The following is a 23,560-nucleotide window of genomic DNA, read 5'->3' as shown; positions in this document are numbered from 1 at the left end:
TTGTGTATATGAGATAGATGTCAGGTGTAGGCCCATCTATTCCCCAGCCATAAATGCACTCGTAAATTTAGAAAGCGGACAAAATTAGCTGATGGATTCTCCTTATTACAGACCGTATTTGCATATATTTGCAAAACAAATTCACTCAGTTGGCTTCACATTTGGCCTGCGGAAAAATCAGGGCTGAAATTGTGGGTTGGCTGCATGAAGTGAAGTCAAATTATATAGCGCAGATGAAGTTTCAATATTTATGTGTGAAAGATGAAATGAGAGGGGGAAAAAATCTGTGTTTTTGATTTAACAGGTTAAAATCTGATGGACAGCCAGATTGACGGAAAGAATTCAAAGAAATGATGTCTGTTTAAATGCTACTGTTGCGCCCACAGTCTGGCCAAATTAAAAGATAAACATTTTTTCAGTATATACATCGTGTTACTTATTCATCAAGGGATTATGCTTTTAATGAACTTCAAAATACAGCTAATTAGTACGGTGGCCCTGAGAGGCCAAACGGACTGCAGCTTAAGAAAACACCAGAAAAACGCTGCAAAAGCACACAAAACACAACGGAAATAGGAAAAAACAGATTTCCAAAAGCGCAAGGGAAGTGTTTCTGGGGAGACAATAACCCGACGGACCAGTTGCAGGAACCAAAATATGCTACGAATTGCGCTGGGAGACACTTAAAAGAATTGGAGGATCGATCGGTTTTATGAGGAAAGAAAAGATGAAAGGTAAGTGTGTTAGCCTACCTATTAGCCTTAAAATCCGTCATCAGTATTATATGAATCATGATAAAACACGCCTACCATGTTTTGGTTCCTGCAACTGGTCCGTGCTTTTGGAAAATCTGTTTTTTCCTATTTCCGTTGTGTTTTGTTTGCTTTTCCAGCGTTTTTCTTATTGCTGGTGTTTTCTTAAGTTGCAGTCCGTTTGGCCTCTCAGGGCCACCGTAAATTAGTGTATTTATTGATTACATCTTGGGATTGAGATGATTTTTAACTCTTCTGGAACAAAGTACAACAGGTGACTCCAGTTTATTTTCATCTAGTCGCAAACCACCAATCCAACAAATTCTTCCCCTTATCCAATGTTATATTAATCCATTACTGAAGTTTTGCATTAAATCCTCAACAGCAGTACTTGTACCTGAATATTTTCAAAGGAATGTTTTGGATTTTTGGTTTGTTTTTTTGTTTTATTTATTAGTTTGATTTGTCATTCAAGTTTAAAAAAGATTCAAGGGATGAACCAGTTTTGTGTCTACATAATTAAAAATAGCAAAAATGATCAAAAACGCATAATTTGTTCCTAGCTCTTGAGTTGAAGCGGCAGGTTTTATGGAGTCATGAATCCTAATTTGAGTTTTTTTTTATTCAAATCGTTTTTAGTATGTATGGAGATGGTCAGGAGAGCAATATGTTACTAAGTGTCTACAACCCTCTCTAAACACTTTTCCACACTGTTACTATTACTCGACTCCACTCTGTTTTTAGGGTTTTCTTTTACACCTGTACCCAGGTACTTTTGTTTTGTTCCTGGTGGACCAGGGTTCCAAGCGAGCTGATTAGAGCTGAAAATGTGATGTCAGCAGGCTGCATGGCACTGATTTGTCAAAGAGTGAATCACTGACTGACTCATGGGAGCGACTCCTTCATGAAACATGAATTTGTATTTTTGTTTCTTGTGTTGGTGTTATCAGTTAGGATTTAGTTGAGTGTTATTCTAGTTTAGTTTCTATGTCCCCTTGTGTGTCAGCTGTTTCCCCATGTGTTTCCACTTCCCCTGATCAACTCCTGTGTATATTTAGTCTCTGTCTTTCATTCAGTCAGGTCGTCTGTGTATTTTCCCTCCACATCATGTCCTAGTAGTCACCATAGTCGCTATAGTTGTTTCACAGTTTTTCATAGTTACCTCAGTCTTGTCACAGATTTCTTAGTTTTTTAGTTTTCCCAGTTAGTTTTCAGTTAGCATTGCCCCTGTTTGCCTTTGCCTTGTTTTTGTCTCCTTCAGTGTCTGTATTTGGGTCAGTTTCCTTAAACACAAAGGCTGCTGAGCTGTGACCAAAAAATGACCGAAACCAAGTCAAGTTGAGTTGAGCCGAGTAGGTGCTAGTGAAAAGACGCAAAAAAACCCAAAACATGGTGGAGGCTATCACTTTAAAGCACTTTAAAATACCCAGCACAGAACCAAAGTGCTGTACAGAAAATAAGTTAAAAACAATAGAATAACAGAAAACAGCAAAAATAAATAAATAAAACATCCATCCATCCATCCATCCATTCGCTTCCGCTTATCCTTTTCAGGGTCGCGGGGGGCGCTGGAGCCTATCCCAGCTGTCATAGGGCGAAAGGCGGGGTACACCCTGGACAGGTCGCCAGTCTGTCGCAGGGCCAACACACAGGGACAAACAACCATTCGCACTCACATTCACACCTAGTGACAATTTGTATTATCCAATTAACCTATCCCCACAAGCTGCATGTCTTTGGACGGTGGGAGGAAGCCGGAGTACCCGGAGGGAACCCACGCAAACACGGGGAGAACATGCAAACTCCACACAGAAAGACCCCGGCCTGATGTTGGAATTGAACTCAGGACCTTCTTGCTGTGCGGCAACAGTGCTAATCACCGTGCCACCGTGCTGCCAACTAAATAAAACACATAATACATAAAAAATAAAAACAGCCCTATATTAATAAACAAGATAAAACAGCATAGAATCAACTAAAAACAACTAAAATAAAACTAAAAATAAAACCAAGATCTCACGTGGTGTCAAAGGCCGGTGTAAAGAGTGATTTAAAAACCTGTAGGGAAGAAGCCTGTCTAATCTCTGAAGGGAGATCGTTCCACAGTTTTGGAGCTGCTACAGCAACAGCACGATCTCTACGTTTACGCTCAGTCCTGGGTACAGGACTTCAACAGCTTCCTAAGCTATTCTTTTCTGACAAAACCATTTTCCACATTACGATTTGATTGTTTCCAAATCAGGTGAATATTTCTGAGTAGTACAAATCATTTGTATCTATTTTCCTGCACATCGCCTGTTGCCCGCTACAAATAGCTTTATTTTGCCAGCATCTCTTGAGGTCAAAGGAAGAGATGCGATGATTGAAGGCTGAAGAGAGGCAGAGAGAAGAAAAGGTGCTAATATCACTGTCAGTCAAAGCGAGGGCAGCATGGAGAGAGAATGAGACAGAGCGAGAGCACATCGCAATGCTGACTGCAAGGAAACAACACTCGACATACACAATCAGCTCATTAGCAGCAACGGAGCAAAACATCAAGACCATGAATTCAGACGAGGACACGTCTAAGAAATTGAGAAGCGTGGCAGTAAACCCATTATAACGCTTTTATATATTTATTTGTACAAAATACAGTAAAATGCAATATTTCTGGATGGTGGTGCCACAAAACTCCGTCCATACATCAAACCAGAGCCAACTCCTTTGTCTTTAACTGTCTAAATACTTATTCACCAAATGATAATGTGGTAATTAGTTGATACAAAAGGTCGTGTCAGGATTTTGTCCTTTAAAAAGACTTGATGTCTTAATGCTTGAGTATGTCTAATGAACACTGTGGTCGATGTCTGTCAACCAGGGTCGTAATTATGTTCGCCTGTCACTTCCTGACACAGGCTGTAGCTTAGCAACCTGGCACAGAGACAGAGCTAAAGTTGGATCTCATTTAAATATCCCTCAGAAAATTAAAAAAGAGGAGGACAGTCAGGTGTTCAGTGCGATATTTACGGCGAAGCTGCATTTTTGCAAACGTGAAGCCATCAGGACGGCTCCAGATGACCCTGAGCGCCTCCCACGCGTCCCTCACAGGACATCAAACTTTCTCCAGACGTCACGCCACTCATATGAATGTGGGCAGGTTGCATAATTACTGCGTGCCTCTAATAAAACAAAACACATGCTTTGGCCGCTCCGCCCACTGAACTCCCACCGTTCTTATATAAATAGAACAGTTTCTTCATGTGCTTTAATTGTTTTTTTTAAAGGTGCAAAGAGACGGCACGTACTGTAGCTGATGTGTTCAGGTTCATGCGCTCTGTGCCTGTTATAGAGTTTTAATAAGCTTTTGCAATATAGAATAATTTTCCTGCAGCATATGTAATGTTTAAGTGAGTTTTTATTTAGCAGTGTAAGCAAATAGCTGCTTCCACTGAGAGCTACTTTTACCTGAGTGTACTTCAAATGAGTTCTGATGTGTTGCTATTTCACCCTTTTGCTCAGTGCCTCTCCATCAGAATGACATTGCTGGGTCTCCACCGGTCTAACCACTTCATAGGCAGGCTGAGCCTTGAGACGGAGAAGTCTCATTCTAAGTGTGGATGCATTAATAGAGAAACAGAATACAACACTTTTCCAGCTGCAGAGTGAACGGGGCACACCAACACTCTTCTCGGTGCAAGCACAGTTTCCTTCCAAAGCTTAGGACTAAATGCGATGCAGGTGCAAATGCTAAGTCTTTAAATGGTTTGCATAATTCATTGTGGCCTGTTTTGCTAAGCTCTTCCCTTCTAAATCATTGAGATAAATTCCAAAAAATTATGTAAATATTAGAGATATAAAGTGTGATTGCAATCCAGTGGTGGATCTAGAAAATCTTACATGGGAGGCCAAATGAGGGACAAGAGGTCTAGCCAGGGTGGCACAAATCTCTTCAGTTAAGTGCGTGGAACTCTCCTATATGTAAAGTGAATCGACAAAATACTTATAATTATTTAATGTATCATCCCGTCTAAGAAAACAAAGACTATAAGAAGCTTTTGGACAAACAAGCAGTTGGTTTTTACAAATATTTTAAGGACAAAAAAGTTGGCAGCAGTGGGGCAGTTGGCCCCCACTTGGCCACCTTCAAAGTTGTCCCTGGACTGGATTGATTGGAGCCCATTTTAAGGCGTGCTAGGAGACTCATTAACCAGTAAGTCTTAGTCACACACAGACTGCCTTCATTCATATCATTTGTGATATAATGACTGTTGTTTGTTGGCTGGATTTAGAAAGATATTTCCACTCACAGTAGAGTTTAGAGTTCACAGGAACTCTAGACGTTGCAAAATGAAACTGAAGAGTTGCATTTTGCAACGTCTAGCATTAAGTAGGATGTGTATTATGTCACCTGTCTAACACAATAAAGAGTACATGTAAGGGCAATAAACAAAGTGCAGTATTCACTCTTTTGCCTGCATTTCCGGGTATTTAAGCTGCTAATCTGCTTTTTTCATCACTTCCATTCTGTTGTTCTCACTCTAGTCCAATCATCTTAGGAGCTTGGAAAGAAAAGCAACTGGACATCTTCAAGTTTCTTGAAAACATTCTCATCCTCGAAGATCTTTCGGCTCTAAGACCAAATGGCCCACCGGGCAGCTTTGGAAAATATGAAGGACTTTATTTTTATACATTTTGGGGCTTTTCCTGCTGATAAAGACCTCCCCCACAGCCATTCATGCTACACCAAATTAGTTAAGTAATGAATAAACAGTTACATGACAGAAAGGTTAATGTTCTTGTCACGTTCCTGGGTCTGTTGACCCAGTATTTTAAGTTTAAGTTTATTTAGATGTTTATGTTTAAGTTTAAGTTCTTCAGTTTAGCGAAGTTCATTTGTTTATTAGATTCCCTTTGTGTTTTCTACTCCTGTATTTAAGTTTCCCTCACCCTCTAAGTGTTTCATGTCGCGTGTCTTATGTTGTCAAGTTCGCGTTGTCGTGTCTGCTTTCCATTCTGTTTCCTGGGGTCCGTTCTTCGTACCTCGCTAAGTAAGTTAGCTGGATTTGATTGTTGACGATTTCGCGTGATCTTGGATCATTCGGTTCTCCAAAGCTCCTGGCTTCTGTCAGTCTGCCCCAGGGCAGCTGTGGCTACAACTGTAGCTGCCTCCACCAGTGTGTGAATGTGAGAGTGAATGAATAGTGGCATTGTAAAGCGCTTTGGGTGCCTTGAAAAGCGCTATATAGATCCAATCCATTATTATTATTATTATTATTATTATTATTATTATTATTAAATTACTTACGAGTTTAATTTGTCAGCAACTTTCTGCCAGCCCTCTCTCCTTGCTTTTGCAGCCTTTGCAGTGTTCCCTTGCGTTTTAATTAAACTCTGAAACTCCTGAAATCCCTCACTCAAGAGTTCTTGCTCTGCTGCCGAAAAATACCGAGCGCGCTCCTTCGACATTTTCGCCGACCAATCAAAGGGTTGCCGATCAATGTTTCTACTATCGATGCGTAGCCCCTGTTAAGCCACCCAGTGATCTCACATTACTTCATCCAGCTGTACTAATCGTCAACAACAGGTGTGTTCGGAGAACCGGAATAGCGAGCTCAAAGTTGGCGCGATGATTTGATCTTGGATGTAGTAAGCGAGGTACGAAGAACGGACCCCTGTTTTATTGTGAAAGTCCTTGTCTTATGTGCAGTGTGTCTAATTTTGCTTTCCCTTGTCTTGTTAGGTCTGATTTGTCCCAGCTGTGTTCCCACCTGTTCCCCATCCCCTCGTTATCCTCCTGTGTGTATTCAGTTTGTTTTCTTATTCGGTCTTTGTCAGGTTGTCTGTTGTCCTTTGTGCCATGTTTCCATGCATCTTTGTATCCACGTCAGGTTTCATGTTTTGGTTTTTTATGTTTATCTGTAGTTTCCCCAGTTTAGGTTATTGTTTAGCGTCACCTCTGCCTTTTGTTTTGTAAAGTTTTTACCAGCCTTAATAAACGTCTCGCTTTCTGTTAATATTCAAGTTTTGTTCTACGTGTCTGCATTTTGGGCCACTTCACCACTCCATACACTCTGCCTCTGCCAGACTGACAGTGTTTTCAGCGTCTACTTAGAAATTCCTTTGAACCAAATACGTCATGTTGAATAAGTACGGCACAGCCTGGGCAGTGAACTGCCAGAACGTTTTCTATAATTTTACTAATTTATCATATAGAAAAAACTGAGATGTGCAGTTAAAACTTATTTATCTTGTATTAAGACATCTCAGGGACTAATTGTGCAGTTAAACATCATAAAATGACATAAAGCGGAATTTTACACGTCCAAACAACTTAAGATCAGAGTGAGCTGTATGTAGCCCACGATCTAAAATAAATCCATGCTGTACACTCTCTATACTCTGTACAGGATTTGAAAGATCCTGACTGCTCTCTAGGCTCAAATTTCAAAACCAGTGGATGATGTCATAGGTTTCCATGTCCATCTTTATACTGCGGTGCACAAACGGGTACATGATTACCTCAAAACCTTCATAATAACCAAATTTGCTGTTGGAAGAATCACTTACTTCTAGAAGGAACGGACCTAGTGAAAGGGATTTATGAGAGTTGTTTTATGTTTGGTCAACTTTTTGAGCAGTTTGACGTTCATCACAAAAAAACTGAGAAATCGTCTTTTTATTTCACCGTCAAGTTATTTTAGCGTTAGCAGTGATCCCAAAAGGTTTCATTACTTTTCTTTTTTTACCTCTTTACTCGCAATAATGGCGTTCTCCCCAGCATCATCTGGCCTTTATATAAGCGATAACAAGCAAATGGTGGCGTGCCAAAAATCTAGGCTTTAGCAACAGTAGAGCCCGACACAGCTGCCATCCAGTCTCAGCCTTGCTGTTGTCCTACTCTGAGATTAATTTGCAATGCACCTATACATTTAAACAGCAAAGTTTCCTGGCACGGTTTCCACTGTGAGAGAACGGAGACGTGCCTGTGCTCCTTCACGACGTGGTAGCATATGGTGTCCTCTGTAACTCCATCTGTTTCTTTGTGCCTCCTGTGCTCCAAGTGTGCCAGGGTGCGAGCCGAGGCAGAGGTACAGTTTCAGTGCCGTTTGTTTGGTTGTCAATTAGTAACGCACAAACTGCCAAGGCGAATTTCATGAAACTTGTTAGAGAAGGTGGACCCACGGAAATTTGGTCCTGATCCAGATGGCTTTAAAACTGTGAGATGGGTTGCTGGCCATGAAGGATGTGTATTCTAAGACCCTTCTAGACACGAGTAAATGCTATTAGCTCTCTAATTAAGTCACAATCTCAAGAAAACTTACACACGTTTCCAGTAATGTGCTTTTCAATCCACAGAAGGAGCTAATTAGATGGCAATCACTGCAAAAGTAAGCCTAATATCTCCAGATTATGGGATGATTAAGACAAGAAATGATAGGATAATGTGGGAATGTAGGCATTAGCTACCTTGAGCTGTTTCTAAGGAGGAATGAGTTAGATGTTTTGGCTCTCTTGCCACTTACTGCTTGTCTGACAAGAATTCAATCACACCGTCAACTGTGTTTCTTCATCACATCACCACTAACAAAAAAACGCCCCAGAATTTTAGAGATTGTTATTCCTAATTCAGTCCCATTGAATCTCCGTGCTCTCCCCACAGCAAGCAGAGTAGAAAAGGGAAACGTCTCTTGGTAACCATCCGCTGTAAGGGTGATGATAATCCTCCAGAATGTCTTTGAGATATTTCCGGTGACAGTGGCCACTCTAACATTTCTGTGTCTTTACCATGTAGTCATTTGGCAATTTGCAACCGCATCCTTCCAGACTCATAAATGTAAAGAAGACTGTGAAGGAAAGTAATAAACTGCTGTCATTACTATTGCATGTCTAGCATATATGTAATTAGGAGAATCAAAAAGGAACACATAGCAGAAAATGTCAAGCTGACCTTATCGGATGAAAGGCTCCATATTGTGTTCTTCCTTCTCTGTGTAAACTTTCAGACAGACTGCATGTTGATCTCAGAGTTTTCTTTTATTATCCGGCGTTTGTTTCTCTATAAATAGTCAATGGTTACAGTGCCTCAGGGTAACGAATGCTGTCTGTACTGTTGTTTGACCCGTTTACAAAGCAAATAAAACTCACACACAACCAGGTGGTCTTTGTATCTTAATTTCCACAACAAGCTTGGTGTCAGAGAAGTGGGATTCGATGGCTGACGGGATCTGTGGTCTGAGATGGTAAAACACGAAGAGAGCCAACCTCTTGGACCCCAAACCACCTACACTGGGATATCCAGCTAATGCACCACGTTGATGCACAAATGGTTAGAGTTCTAACTTAAAAAAACAAAAAAGGCAAAAAAGAGAGAAAAACAGAAAGAAAACAGGAATATGATTCTTTCCCTGTGCTCACATCCATGAGCAGGGGCACCAGCCTAAGCAGGGAAGCCCAGACCTTCCTCTCCCTAGCCACCTTCTCCAGCTTGTCCTGGGGACAACAAGGCGTTCCCAAGCCAGCCGAGAGATATAATCTCTCCAGCATGTCCTGGTTCTGCCCCAGGGCCTCCTCCCAGTGTGTCCCAGGGATCCCAGGGGCTAAATTGTCCAGGGATTCTGCCTCCTACTAGGGTCTCCCATGGCATATTGGTCCTGGGTGGGGGACCAGAGAAAGAGCGATTCAGAAGACCCCTATGAGTAGAACATCAAGGAAACGGTTCACCCTGCCCAGGATAGGGTGACCGAGGCCCCACCCTGGAGCCAGGCCAAAGTAGGGTGCCCGAGGGCGAGCGTCTGGTGGCTGAGCCTTAGTCCATGGGCCCGACTGGTCAGGCCCAACACTCACAAGAGGCGCCGTATTGCATTGTGTGCCAGGCGGTGGCGTAGAGTGAGGCCCTGGCGGACCGATCCCCAGCTCCAAAGTGGTGGATTTCATGTCTCCAAATGTGGTGAAGGAAAAGCATGAAGAAGGATCCATGAGTGTTATGCATGTTTAGGGAAAACATTTTGGCTTCCCGCAAGAAGGAACATTAAGACGGCTAATGCAGCTGGAATAAAAGAGATAAGAGTGCAGAGAGATGAGTTTGTTGAAATAGAAAATCACCTGAGAGCATTAAGTGGAAGTGTGGAAGCACGAATGCAGAGACAGACAGAGAGCTCAAGAAAAAAAAGCAGTGATGAGGATGAAACAGATAAATCTTCTCAGAGATACTTTGACACACTGAGGCTGTGAGGAGGGATGCAGAGTGGATCACGACCTCCCCCCGCCACCATGCAGCAGAGATGAACAGCACACGCCAGAAAACTCTGGTGACTCATTTCTGACCACAGCACGTTTACCACTGGAGGCTTTACATCATCAAGCCCACTCATCAGAAACCACAGCCATCCACACCCAGCAGCGATGTGCAGACCCTCCATCTGCCCCTCAAATGCCTAATAGAGCCACAGATTAAGGAGGCCACGATTCATTTGTCACACCCAAGCGATGCGACGGATGCAAACCAAGCAGCAAGTTAATATCCCATCATATGTATGTCCAGTGTTAACTGTGTTTGGCGCTTTAATGCTTTCTTTGTTGAGTTGTACTACCTTATAGGTTCACGCCAGTGAGGTTGATTGATCGTTCTCTGTCAGCCCAGTTGGTTCCACCCGTGTCCTCAACTCCACCTGCTTGGATTCCAGCTTTTTTTGACTTTCAGAGTAAAATGAATGTTTTGTCTTTTCGTTTTATTTCATCCCTATTTAATTCTCTTCACTGAGCATCTATTGTCTGTTAATGATTAAATCTTAATATAAACAAACCTTTGATTTCACATATAAACATGAAATTTCCCCTTGTGGGATTAATAAAGGTATCTTACTTACTTACTTACTTATTTCAGTTGCATTTTACTTTGTATTTTCAGAGTGTAGGTCTTCAGTAAATGTGATGTACTTGTGTGAGCATGGAATGGAAAATGTTCAGACTCCTCTCTGTGTCACGCTGACCTTGTTGAATAAAAGGCAGAAGATGTTTTTATTTAGGTCTAAGAATTAGTCATGAGATCGTTTAAGCCTATCTTTTTTTCTTCCTTTATTTCTCCCTCTAATTATTTTCTACTGTTGTTTTAACTTTTTATGTAACCGTAACAGATCAACAAGTGTCAAACTGTCTTGTCTTCACCTTTGACTTTAAATACTAATAGCTCCTTCTTCAGGGTCTGCCTCTAATTGCTTCATACTTTTTGAATTTAGCACCTGGAAAAAGAACCGACGTTTTCTCTGACTGCACTGATTCTTATTTGTAACAAATAATGGGTTCTTGGAATAAGTAGAGGACACAATGGGAAAACTTGATGGGCTTATAAATAGACCTCAGCGATACCAAAACATCGTCTCAGTGATCAAATTCAAGTCTCAGCTCTGTGTATTTGATCTCCTGCTATTCTCGTGTTTCTGTCTCAGAAGAGACTGAACAATTTCTCATGAGGAGCTTGGTCGGGTAGAGGAAACTCAGGATTCTGAAATCTCCATATACGTAGAGGATTTGTGGTGAGACAAAGACCGTTGCGAGCAGCACATTTGTCCTCTGGGAAGTGCTTTTTGTTTGTTAGCAGCCTAGCATCGACAGTTGCTTAAGATATCATTTTCAATTGTTGTTTGATGGTAGATACCAATAACAGCTTGAGCTGATTCAATTTTGCTGAAAATCGGGTCGAGGTCAAAGTCACACCAAATGGGAAAATCAGTAAAAACTTTATATTACCCACAACTTTTTATGGGTCGTCGTCAAACTTCGCAGCGATAAATTAGACCTTAAGCTGGCCAAGCATTCGACCTTTACCTTCATTGTTAGCAAAAAAAAAAGTAATATATTTTATATGAAAGGGCATGGGAAAGCTGTAGAAAACACTCTTTAGATTTTCAACACTCTACAACGTCACAATGACGCCATAACAGGCTGACGTCAGCGTAAAAACGCCATAAAAGTGAAGTCTTTGCACTTTGAGGGGAGTTGCGCTCGTTTTGTGGAAGAGTGGGGGTTCATTATTGATACAAATTTTAAACTCTGTTCTATGAGACGATGTATTTTTGAGTGTACTATCCAACAAATTTCTTCTTATAAGTGTAAATGAAGAAAATCCTGTTATCCAACCACTGACAGAAAAATAAATATTTACGATACAGATCGTGTCCTTAATTAAATAACACAGATATCGTCCACTTTCCACATTTGGCGCCCACCTTAAAAATTATCACTATTTATAATACTGTCGAAATCTTGAGTCATTCCTCGTTTGTATGTAACAAGCTTGAAAGTCAGTATTTGAAGCTCATGACCACTTTTATTCTTCAACACAGCCTCTTTTGCGCAGCTTTCTTGTCATTTCTTACGCAGTCTTCAGGAAAGCTTCTCGACGAACATTCAAAGCTCTTCTTTGGATGTTGACTCCCTTTTGTTTTGTTCTCTGTTGAGATGATCCCACTCTGCTTCAGTAGTGTTGAGGTCCGGGCTCTGGGGAGGCCAATCCATAACTCATAGTGTTGCACTGTGCGTTTGTCTCTTTCCTGGTGTGCTTTTACTGCATTGATTGTTTGCATCATTGTGATGCTGAAAATGTTTTACAGCTATAGACGCTCAGTGCTTTCTCATTAAACCAAAACTGTCCAATTTGGATTCATCACTCCATAAAAGCGATTTCCATTCCACTTCTTGTGTAATTTTTTTTTGTACCTCAAACCTGTTTACCTTCTTTAAAAACTGCTTCTTGAGAGATAATATCAGCACACATGTATCATTGTAACTGATATGTGTGTACAGATGCACACCTATTCTTTGAACCTAGTTGTGTGTTGCTAGGCTGCACTGAGACTGAGCCGAAGCTGTATTTAGCACACTATCCTCACATGTGCTCTACTGCACATGTGCAGTGTCAAGATTTTACTCAGGAAAAAAGGTTCAAGTTTACAGGTTTACTGAAGTAGAGCTAACTATGACTCTTCCACACACTACTGGCAGGAAAAGGTGAATTGTCACAGTTTGACTTTGATATTTACATTTTTTTCTGTTTCCTGAAATACTTATCACGCTTGGTGTCAATCATTTCCAACCTTTTTCTTATTTTATCAGGTCTTCCTGAAACACAATCAGTGATGAATAAGATATTCCACATCGTCAAGTAGGGCTGGGCCATATTATACCGTTCACGGTAATACCGGTATAATGTTAGGCAACGATAGGAAAATGAAATATCGCGATAGAATATGAGTAAAACGCGCATGCGCAGTGCCTTTGTTTTCATACGCACATGGCCGATTGTTGAGTGAAACAGATGAACCAGAATTGGTTTGTAAAAATGGTGCAACTTCCGTGATGTGGAACTGGTTTGGTGTTTGTCCGTCAGATACACAACAAAGCACATTTTTTTGCAGAACATGCAAGCGGCCGTTCTAAGATGCTCTTAAATCTGGGCGTAATCTGGGTCCTAAACTCCGTATGCTTCAGGTCAAACAACACTGCAGCATCACTTAAGAGTTAAAAACTGTCTAAATTCTTTCATCTTTAATAAAACGATCAGCATTGCTGCTTTACCAGGTGTAACTATAAAGTTTAACTTCCAGGCATCCATGAAAACAAAATGTATTACATTTAACGGAGTTAGAAGTTAGCAGGAAGCTAGCGGAAGTTAGCTCGCTAGTTTCGCTAGTTACCTAAGCATGATATTGCATGTTCTGACTAAGAGATTTCTGAAAAAATTCAAACGTACAGCTCTGCTATCACTTCCAACATAAATGAAGACAGGAAACTAAACAGCAGTGACGTTTGTAGGGTTACTGAAGTTGGGCTAGCTGGTATATAATGATGTGCTACGTGATCGCTAGCGACACAGCTATGTTAGCATAACATAAACAGTGAAGCTGGAGGACCAACACTAACACTTTTCCACTTATAAAAGTTAACGTGAAGGTTCTTCATGGTTAGAGACAAATGCAATCGCATGGCAGGATGCTGTAAACGGACCAAACTTCAGTCAGGAGAACAACTGAGATAATCCATCCACAATACGAGGTTAGTCATTAATATACTGCAACAACATGGGAATAGAGCAGCTGCCAGAGAATTCAACATTAATGAATCAATGGTACAGAAGTGGAGGAAGCAAGAAGAATGAGTTTAATAAAGTTTGATTTATCTGACTGCTTTGTTTCGCTTAATGTGCCTTATAATCCCGTGCACCTTATGGTCCGAAAAATGCGTACTGCACACTGCAGTTTAATGTTGCAAAGCACCTCTTTTTAACTTCAGTGGATATTATACATGGTTATGCTCAGGATATGTCAGCCCATTTCTACTGGAAATGCCTTTTGGTTAAACTTTCAGCAAGGAATTTGCATTTGCACTGTTACATTTTTATAAAGCTTTAATGTACATAAAAACCAGCTTCTTGTTTACGTGAAAATAAATGGAAGGTTGTCTTTTTGCGCTAGTAATGTTGTGGAGTTGTATTTTGTCTCACATCAATTATATCGTTGGTTATATCGTTATCGCAAATTTTCAAATATATATCGTGATAAATATTTTTGGCCATATCGCCCTGCTCTATCGTCAAGGACAAACTTTGATTGATTGCATCAGGAAATGAATCGAATATATGAACGATCCCTTTGAGACTGTCATTTTCAAAATGCACAAACACCCTGATGAGAAAGACTAATTTGTATTTTCATCAATTGGCAGAGTAAAAAAATCAATGTAGTGACAGGAGGACAAATCTGAAAAAGTAAAATAAAACTCAATTATAAACCATGAAGTGACCGAGCAGATGTTGTGAACGCTGCTCTGAAGACAACAGTACATACAGTGTGTCCTTTCAGCAGGCTCAGATTGGCTGTGCAGTCAACATTTGTGTAATCTTCCCAGTGCGACTTTTATGAGCTGTGAGCTGGCCCAGTGTTTCTTACTGTAATTAGAATCCAGTAACGACACAGGTGGCATGGAGAGCAATCATCGCCATGCGTTTTTTTCTGCTTTCTTACAGTTGAGTCTGCTGTCTTCTAAAATACTGCTCTAAATTAGCATTGACCTTTTCCATAATGTTACCACATTGTTTCCAAAAAGTCAGGACCCTGTGTGCGTAAAACATAAAGATGCAATGTATTAATTGTTTAAATTCTCTATTTTTATGTACCAGCCCGGGTACTCATTATTAAAATGTGTAATGTTAGAAAACTGAATGTTGCACAACTGCTGCAGTTAATTGATAACATGACCGTGTGCGAAGGTGACACCCCAGAAAGTCTCAATAAATTCACTTTGTATAGAAATGATTAGAATTTGTGTTGCGTTAAATATACCTCACAGTGGAACATAGGCTGCCATCCACATGGTGTCTCTAACAGTGAAGGCCTTTAGTATTTCAGCAAGACAATACCACAACATTCTGCACTTATTACAGCAGCATGGCTCTGTAGAAAAGCCCAGACCGGTCACCCACTGGAAATATTACATGCATGAAACGTGAAATACGACAAAAACGGCCCTCAAACTCGGTGCTACATTTACTTAAAGTAGGAATCTTACATCACAGATACTCTTTGAGCAAAACAATAACAATGCTCACCTGTAAACGTGTGTTTCTTAGAGTCAGGGCCTTTATATCAATTCACTGAGTCAGTTTGAACCTTAAATATCTCTCAAGGCCGACTTCAAACAAAACATCTAGTGATTAATGCTTGAGTACTTTCCAGTGTTACTCAGATGTTGAATTCATTTACTTCATGGTGAATTGCACTTTCATGTTCATAGAGGTCTCTAGCGCTGCATTATAGCGCCTCCTGGTGGCTGACTCTGGCTGATCCGACTGAGACAAACTGTGTTAGTACCACTTGATGTCAATAAGGAGAAATAGTCACAGTATTAATCAGATTAAGTTCTAAATGACTTGATTTCTGTTCCGTTGTGTTCCTTCAAATTAACGAGGTGTTTAATAAAGGTGTTCATAGTTTTCATCATACATTTCTGTGGAACCACGAAACAGAGGAAGTAGTGTAGAGGGGGGAAAAAATGGCCAGTGAACAACATTGGTGGCAGCTGGTCTGGATGAAGCTGCTGACTGACTGAGATTTTCCCACACAAACATCTCGAGGGTTTACAGAAACTATCCAGTGAGCAGCAGAGAAGATGTCTTGCTGATTTCAGAGGTCAGAGAATGGCAGACTGCTTCGAGCTGATAGGAAAGACCACACGGGGGTCACGCCTATCAGGACACTGGGAAACGTTGCCTGGTGGTAGGGTCTGCATGTTGCATGAACAACATGACAGCATGGATCCATCCGGGCTTGTAGCAAAAGTTCAGGCTGCTGCTGGTAGTGTAACAAATGTGTGGGATATTTTCTTGGCACACTTTAGTCCCCGTAGTTTTAACTCTGCCGACCCGAATACTCGTGTCCATTCCTTTATGACGACAGTGTAGTCATCTTCTGACAGCTGCTTCCAGCAGGAGAACGCAGCATGTTAAAAAGCTCAAATCATCTCGAGGGGGCAAAAGAAGCTTCAAAAAGGAAGTAGGGAGGTGTACCTAATAAAGTGACCGTCAAGTGCACATAACGCTATCGTCCATCTTCACGTGAAACTCAAACGAGTGCTCTACAGACTTGATTTTGAATATTTTATTCCACAGTTGAATGAAGATGGGAGCAGCATACTTACAGCATCAATGCACAACGTTTACTCGTGTTCACACCTACACACAGGTCACACTGCATTCAAACTAAACACGACAAATTACACATTCAGATTTGACTGACTTTGATCGCGTGAGTCACAAACCAACGTGATCGGATTTTCGTTAGGATGAATTTTATGATTGAAATCTCGTGCATATAAAGAAAACGACAACAAATAAGCAGCGGAATTAACCACATCCACAAATCGAGCACGAGGGCACGTACAGACGAGCAGAAACAAAAACGTCTAAATTAACAGTGAACATCTCGACACACATCTTGGTCACCTCCAGTGGACTCGTATGGCTTGGTCACAGTGAATATCGAGGTAAAAATGTATGTACATCTTCAAATAGTCCCATTATTATAAAGTTCTGTCAGCGTCCATCACTGGCACAAAATGCTTTAAAAAAACCGTCCCACATCAAAAGAAATCTAACCTTTACGTTACGATTATATCATTTTTGGTCTCTTTAATTATACTTGCAAAAGAATAATTTTGTTGTACTACATTTTACAAGTGCTGTAGAAAAAACTGCCGTACAAAAACAAGGAAGCCTCATAAGTAGACTTGACACAACAAAATAAACATTTTGTTAAATTTACAAATTAAATCTTCTGATTTCCTGAATCAGTTACATTTCTTATGTCAGAATTATGAATCTTAAAAGAAGCTAATTTATTTGAGAGCCCGATTTTTTTTATTCCATATTGAAATGTTATTTTTTAACCTCGACAAGGATCAATGCTTGAAGGGGGAAAAAACTGTTTGGGGTAAAAACAACATGCGAGTACAGTATATTAAACATTCTTCATTATGATTTAAATCTACACCAGCGCTCTTACAATACTGAGATCTCCCACTGTTATTATTACCAACATTTTTTGTTAATATCAATTTCATTCAGTCATCAAATGATTCACAGTTGACTGGCAGGATTTACCTATGAGTGTTTTGAGTGTCATTGAAAAGTACTTTTTTTTTTTTTTGCCAGTCAAATACAAACTGGAGATACTGATTCTGTCTGTAGGGAGAATAAAACCCTACAAATTCAGAACAAAGCCGTGTGGTTAGTGTATAAAAATGATATGACCGTGTCGGTCTGATACTGAGATGTAACAGAGGCTTTGCTTTGATTTTTAAGATGTTCTGGTCCCCTGTAACACAGGAGAAAATCCTGAAATGATTACTTTAGTCTTTTCCTCACCACATAAACCTCTGCGTTGCTGTGCTGTCCGGCCAGTGGAAGGTCTTGGTGATGAAGATGTAGATGGTGGCAACGTTCACGGCCGTGTACAGGAGGAACTCCCCGATGAGTCTGGGAAGGGAGGGAAGGGGCATGTGCAGGCGATACATCAGGTATGGAACGATGAAGTACCTGAACTCCAGGAGCTTCTGCGGGACTGTGGTGGCCACGAGGCAAGCCAGGAAAGCCAAACTCCAAAAGAGAGAGCGCGATTTAAAGGAGTCCAGAAAATTCCACCCGGCGAAGATGTACGGAGGGATGAGGAGGAAACGCACCAGTTCGTGCCTCTGGAAAAGTTTCTTCCACACATAAAAGGGGAAATGGCGGTTATCAGCCAGGAGGTACTTGTGGACAAAGGTGAATTTCCACACCAGGAGCAAAGAGATGCCGGTGACCAGGAGGAAAAACAAAGGCTGCTTTTTGAGAGCCTGCAGGAAGCGGAGGACGCGGTGGTAACACAGCGAGACGGGGAGAGAGAAGAAGAGGGAGAAGGAGAAGAAGTAGAAGAGCTGGGGGAAGTTGAGGCAGGCCTCGTGGCTCGTCCTGTCGCCAACCACGATCCCATCATTGAGCGCCACAAACACCAGGAAGCCAACGCCGACCAGCGCGTAAGGCCAGGCCACCAGCAGCACCGCCTTCACGTGATTGGGTGAGGTGAGGAACTCCAGAGTGAACAGCAGGATTCTCTTAGCTCCGCTGAATGACAGCGGGATCTGGGACGGTGCAGACTTCTCGTCCCTCTTTTTTGTATGCTCCACCCTCCAGACGTCATCCATTTTCCCTGCCACCAGAGTGGCTGCACAGAACGCCACCCAGATGATGTTCGTCTGACGGAAGAGCACGGAGCAGACGCCCAGCAGCGCAGAGGCCTTGTGGCAGCCGTACAGGGTCATGAGGTAGGTGAAGAGGATGAAGAAAGTAGATCCAGCGTCGGTGTAGTAGAGGAAGTTAAAAAAGTAGAGCACAGGGAAGGTGGACAGAGACAGCGCTGACAGGACTCGGCGTGAGGTTGTCCGCATCTAGAAGAGAAGTTAATGTGACATCAGAAAAAAAAAAAATTAAGTCACTTGTGGTCTTGTCTTCGTGTCCTGGACTTACCTTCTCCCTGAGGTGCAGCTTGCAGAGGAGCAGATAGATCAGGTAAAGGTTGCCACAGTTGAAGAGCAGGTTGATGAAGCGCAGCATGGCCGTGGAGCACACCACCTCGCCTGTCAGTTCGGTGAGCCACACCACAGGCTTGATGACTCCCACTGAGACGAGGTAAAGGCCTGGGAGAGTGGTGATCATCGGGTCCCACTGCATGAATTAAAAACATGTTAACACGGCACAAGGTGTAAAGTTCACTTAACATGTGGAGTGAGCGGATAATGGCTCTTGAGTGGGGAGTTGGGGGGCTTCCGCTGTGAAGGGCCACACCAATAAGCTGAGCTGAGCTTCACGGTGCTCAATATTAATTGTATCCCTTTATAATCTTATTGTTGTGGCCCTCCACAGGGATATTTCATAGCACTGTCAGTTCTCTTGGCTAGTCTGTGATACAAGTATTTAAAAAAAAAAAAAAACCTGTGTTTGCATCAGCACTCACTTTATTATTACAGCCAGGCATCGAACAACCAACTTTTGGATTAGTAGACGACCTGCTCTGGCTCCTGAGCCACAAGACAAAAGCCTTTTTTTAGAATCTTCATCTATATGCTATCTTAAAATTACAGCCCAAATGATATAGCAGTCTGTTGATACATATGAATGTCGTCCAATGGAGTATGTGACGACACAAATTTACAAATAAAGTCATTTAAATTTCATCCACCATGGGTCTAATGTTTTCTCCTGTTCCAGTGGCACCTCAGCCATCATTTAGAAGGCCCAGCAGGGCCTGCATTTCCCGAGGACACTCAGGAAGAATCATCTCAGTTAAATGCTCCTCCTGCTGTGCTTCTACAGAGCCACCGCTGAGAGCATAGTTCATTACACTGTGGTACATGGGGTTCGTAGCAGCAGATAAAAAGGCCCTCCAGAGAATCACCAACACTGTTGTTCTCTTCCTTCCCTCACAGACATTGCGAACAGCCCCAAATCATCATCAAAGACTGCTCTCATCCAAGTCACCATCTGTTTGAACTGCTGGCTCCGGGTAGGCGTTACCAATCCTTAAAATCCAAAACTCCCAGATTCACTACGGGCACTAACGTCCCCCTCACCAAACAAAGACAGCTCATAACAGTTTATAAAACACACTTAAACGTGTCACTTTATCTTGAACTTGATAAAACGCCATGCATTAATATGCGTACGATGTGTTATAGGAGAACTACTTTTATGCTTGTATCCAATTATTTATCTATTTAGCCCTAGACAAGGAAAGAGACTCCAGTAGATTGCAGGCATAACATGAGTCTGGTTGTAGGAAAAGACAACCCCCTGTCAGACAGTCCTAGAGACTGATTGCCAACTCTCTTGCAACCACTGACTGCTAGGAGGAAAGTGTATTCCCTGATGACAACCACTTAGCCAATGAAAATGTGAATTTCATTCCTTTAGTGGTTGCTGGAAGGCACAAGGTTCTTTGGGCTGCCAAGGCGGTCGTTTACTGGTCTCTTGTCCTACGTGCCTGGAGCCTCGCAGGCATCTGCTTGGACCCAGGCATCATGTTACTCTGCTGCATGTGAACCAGACAGGGCTGTGATAAATAATAACCACCCCAATCTTTTCTCTGCAAGGCTTTAACACTTTTTAGAAAACTCTCACTCTCTCATGGATCCCTGACTAAAACACCATCGTTTAGCCTAGTTTCCTCTAACACACACTGCTTTCACTGTCAGTCAGATGCCATGCATCATGTCACATGAGGATGAACATGCAACATGTCTTTACAGATAGCCATTAGTAATGTAAGGTTTACAGAGCTTCATACAGATCTGAGCAGTTAAGCTTCACTTCACCACAAAGTCCCTTGCTCTTTTTAAAGCTGGCCCACGTGACATCAATAAATATAACCCATCCAGACAGGCATACCATACTGATACAGCCCTATATGCCCAGTGTGGAGATTAACCCTAATCGAAAGCCCCGCTGCTCTTAGCTAACCTTAATCCGCCTGATAATGGCGGGCTCACCCTCATCACTCACACTTTACCTCGTTGAATTTTCCCTGGCAGTATTTCTGAGCTTGGGGGACGTGGAAGATCTCGTCCATATAGGGCTCCCTTTGCTCGCGGGTCACTCTGGAGAACAGCAGGCAGGATATTAAGAAGTTGGTGCTGCACAGAGCAGTGAACATGTAGCCTTCAAATTTCTCCATGTTTGACGACGAAACACGGTGTAAAACTGAGAAAAGTTCAGACCAGAGCTAGCTGTTAGACTTTAGAGTATCTCGCATAACTACTAGACTCCAGAATTTAAACCGCGGGAAAACGTTAATTTAGAGGAAACTGTCTGAAACATGTCCACCGTTGCTAAACGGAAGAATTTTTGTGATTTTTGACAGCTGGCGGTCCGATTCAGAAATAGGCTCGGTACAGAAACTCGTGTAAAACCATAGGTTCCGGTACTATGCTAAATACTTTAGCGTTGGATTATCTGTCGAGTAATATCTGCCTTACACATATGTATGATTTATTTTGGATGATTATGTTATTGACTGCCGTTTTACTACCTTGTGATATCCTTTTTTTTTCCTCCTAGGAGGAGATTTCCTCTGACGCGGTGTCACCGTGTTATGGTTCCCCCCGCCGTGTAGAGACTTCACGTGAAGCACCGTGGTCCGTGTGCCGTTTATAGAATTTTATCCAACCTTTTGTGTGTGTGTGTGTTTTGAGAATGCATCTAACACAAAAGCTGGAGCTTTTCCCCGACCACAGAGTGACCCAGATGCTCTTCAAAGAAGTCAAAAATGCTGCAGAGCTGAAAAAAAGCGCCATGGAAGGGAAAATAAACGGTGCCTTGATCAACCCTACGATGGTGAGCCTTTTCCGTCTGTTTTAGCAATGCTTTTTTTCAAAATACGCCTGTGTTTTATTGTATAAAACACATACTAATAAAACCGTTAAGTACTCGTGTCTTTCACTGAAAAATAAAAATTGAGAATTACCTGGAGTCTTGCTGTTTGCTTACGTTGACCCTGTGCTTCCATTTCCAGCTGGTGGATCCTTTTCAAGTGCTGGTAGCTGCCAATAAAGCCGTTCACTTAGAGAAAATAGAAAAAATGAAGACAAGAACTCTTTACTCGGAGATCATCTTCAATCTGTCCCCTACAAATAATGTAAGTGAGAAGAAGAAGATGTTTCTGTGATCCATGTTCCGATTTTTGAAAAAAATATGTTACTCTTAACGTAGTTTTAGATATGTAAGCTATCTGTATGCTTCCACTAATATAGATCTCAGAGGCCTTTAAAAGATTTGGGATCTCAGATGGTGATGACTCCGTTCTGATCGTTATGGTTGACAGCAAAGATGAGTCCCAGGTCGTGTCAGACATTGCAGCCAGGGTGGAGGGCCGGCAGGTTCCAGTGGAAGAGATTTCTTCACTGTCAGACCACGCAAAGATCAAAAAGGTCGCTGCTTTTAATTAATCTGCATTCCACACTTGTATCTTGTTATGTTACAGGGGTGACAGGCTGCACAGTTGTTTCTCCTAATGTTGCTTTATTCCCAAAACATTCTCAGATGTGGATTATATCCAGTCCCAGACTAAATGAAAAATTCAGGGAAGATCTGACAAAAGAAAAAAAAAACTGGGCCTAAAATCATGTTATAACCCACAGAGTACATAATCAATTGCAGTTTCCTCACTACCGCTTTAACACTTTGCTTGATGAATTTAAAGAATATTTTAATTTATTTTTTCCCTCCATTACAGCTGTACAAAGTCACTCCCCAGGAGGAGAAATGTGGGAGTCTGCTTGATGCAGTCGTATGCAGAATGGCCACCAAGGATGTTATGTAGGTTCGGCGGGATATACTAGGTGCGATTAGAAACTTCTGTGACTTTTATGACTTCACCCTTAAAGAAATGAAAGACTACGCTTTGAGCTCCACTTCAACACACTGTCCTTGTGCAGGACTGGACTACTTCCAGCACCGCTGCTATTTTTAGATCACTCCTTGAACGTCTCATTCTGTCCACTGGAGCAATTCAAACGTTAACTTCTGTGTCAGGCTGAAACAGCTTTGACTCGGAGGGTCATCAAAGGTTATGAGAGCGGCTTGTCCACCTACAGCCCACAGACCAAACAGCACACAATCCAAAAGCAACGCATCAGGATCTAGACGATTTTTTTCCCCAGCATTCATGCGTTGTGCACCAAGGTCAGACTTATTCAAGGATCTAATATCCTGAGGCATTCAAGGGACGGCATCTAGTAGAAATGACGTAAATCTGTACACTGTAAATCGAAAACACCAAAGGTTGGGATTTTTTGTAGCTCACCACTGGTTACATACAGCCAGATACGACTCTGTTCTCTAAAATGAAGCCAAATGTAACAGATTCATGCAGTGTTGCACCAGAGACCACCTTCGAGGGGGGACTGTTTTTGTTTTTGCAGAGTTGCAGAACTTTATGATCACACCTTGTAAGACCAGGATATACCTAATAATATCTGAGAAAATGTGTTTTTTTTTTCTCTTCACAGCAGTTTAACAATAGATCCGTTGTCAATAGATCTATGTCTGTTTTTAATACTAGCCCAGCACACTCTTAAGTTTAAACCAACAGAAATTGTCAGTCTTGATCTGTGTACACTGGGCTCAGTCAAAATAAATCTTATTTTTCTTAAACCTTTGAGTGAACTCATCTTTGTTTATTCTTTTTTATCTCTTCTTTGCCACGGCCATGTCGTAGGACGTAGGGAGAAATCTTTGCGTTTCTTATTAT

The 23,560-nt window shown here is 41.7% G+C and overlaps 2 protein-coding genes across 5 annotated transcripts; one reads left to right on the top strand and one right to left on the bottom strand.

Moving 5' to 3' along the window:
* Positions 1 to 643: 643 nt before the first annotated feature.
* tprkb (Tp53rk binding protein) lies at positions 644 to 23,467 on the top strand. 4 transcript variants are annotated; one of them, XM_085436644.1, is made up of 6 exons: positions 644 to 734; positions 19,743 to 19,819; positions 21,370 to 21,645; positions 21,824 to 21,946; positions 22,062 to 22,238; positions 22,544 to 23,467. In XM_085436644.1, the coding sequence occupies exons 3-6, from the start codon at positions 21,505 to 21,507 to the stop codon at positions 22,628 to 22,630; spliced, it is 528 nt and encodes a 175-aa protein (XP_085292770.1). In that variant the 5' UTR covers positions 644 to 734; positions 19,743 to 19,819; positions 21,370 to 21,504; the 3' UTR covers positions 22,631 to 23,467. The 4 variants fall into 4 exon arrangements, with proteins under 4 accessions (XP_085292770.1, XP_085292772.1, XP_085292771.1 ...); XM_085436646.1 differs by lacking the exon at positions 19,743 to 19,819; XM_085436645.1 differs by lacking the exon at positions 644 to 734 and having other exon boundaries at positions 19,682 to 19,819.
* alg10 (ALG10 alpha-1,2-mannosyltransferase) lies at positions 16,367 to 21,195 on the bottom strand. Its single transcript, XM_085436643.1, has 3 exons — positions 20,822 to 21,195; positions 18,784 to 18,981; positions 16,367 to 18,704 (listed from the first exon to the last, which is right to left on the bottom strand). Exons 1-3 carry the CDS (start codon positions 20,984 to 20,986, stop codon positions 17,643 to 17,645), a joined length of 1,425 nt encoding a protein of 474 aa, XP_085292769.1. The 5' UTR covers positions 20,987 to 21,195; the 3' UTR covers positions 16,367 to 17,642.
* Positions 23,468 to 23,560: the final 93 nt, after the last annotated feature.

Source organism: Copadichromis virginalis, linkage group LG17 (assembly GCF_057382275.1).
Source record: "Copadichromis virginalis isolate Kocher_CV1m ecotype Utaka linkage group LG17, C_Virginalis_male_GT1.1, whole genome shotgun sequence".
Lineage (NCBI taxonomy): Eukaryota > Metazoa > Chordata > Actinopteri > Cichliformes > Cichlidae > Copadichromis > Copadichromis virginalis.
This window is presented reverse-complemented; position numbering and strand designations above follow the sequence as displayed.

Coding starts and splice junctions, on each gene's coding strand:
- alg10 (XM_085436643.1), bottom strand. CDS start 20,986: ATGGAGAAATTTGAAGGCTACATGTTCACTGCTCTGTGCAGCACCAAC. Junction 18,982..20,821: donor GCCAGGGAAAATTCAACGAG/GTAAAGTGTGAG, acceptor TAATTCATGCAG/TGGGACCCGATGATCACCAC. Junction 18,705..18,783: donor AGCTGCACCTCAGGGAGAAG/GTAAGTCCAGGA, acceptor CTTCTCTTCTAG/ATGCGGACAACCTCACGCCG.
- tprkb (XM_085436646.1), top strand. CDS start 21,505: ATGCATCTAACACAAAAGCTGGAGCTTTTCCCCGACCACAGAGTGACC. Junction 21,947..22,061: donor ATCTGTCCCCTACAAATAAT/GTAAGTGAGAAG, acceptor CCACTAATATAG/ATCTCAGAGGCCTTTAAAAG. Junction 22,239..22,543: donor ACCACGCAAAGATCAAAAAG/GTCGCTGCTTTT, acceptor CCTCCATTACAG/CTGTACAAAGTCACTCCCCA.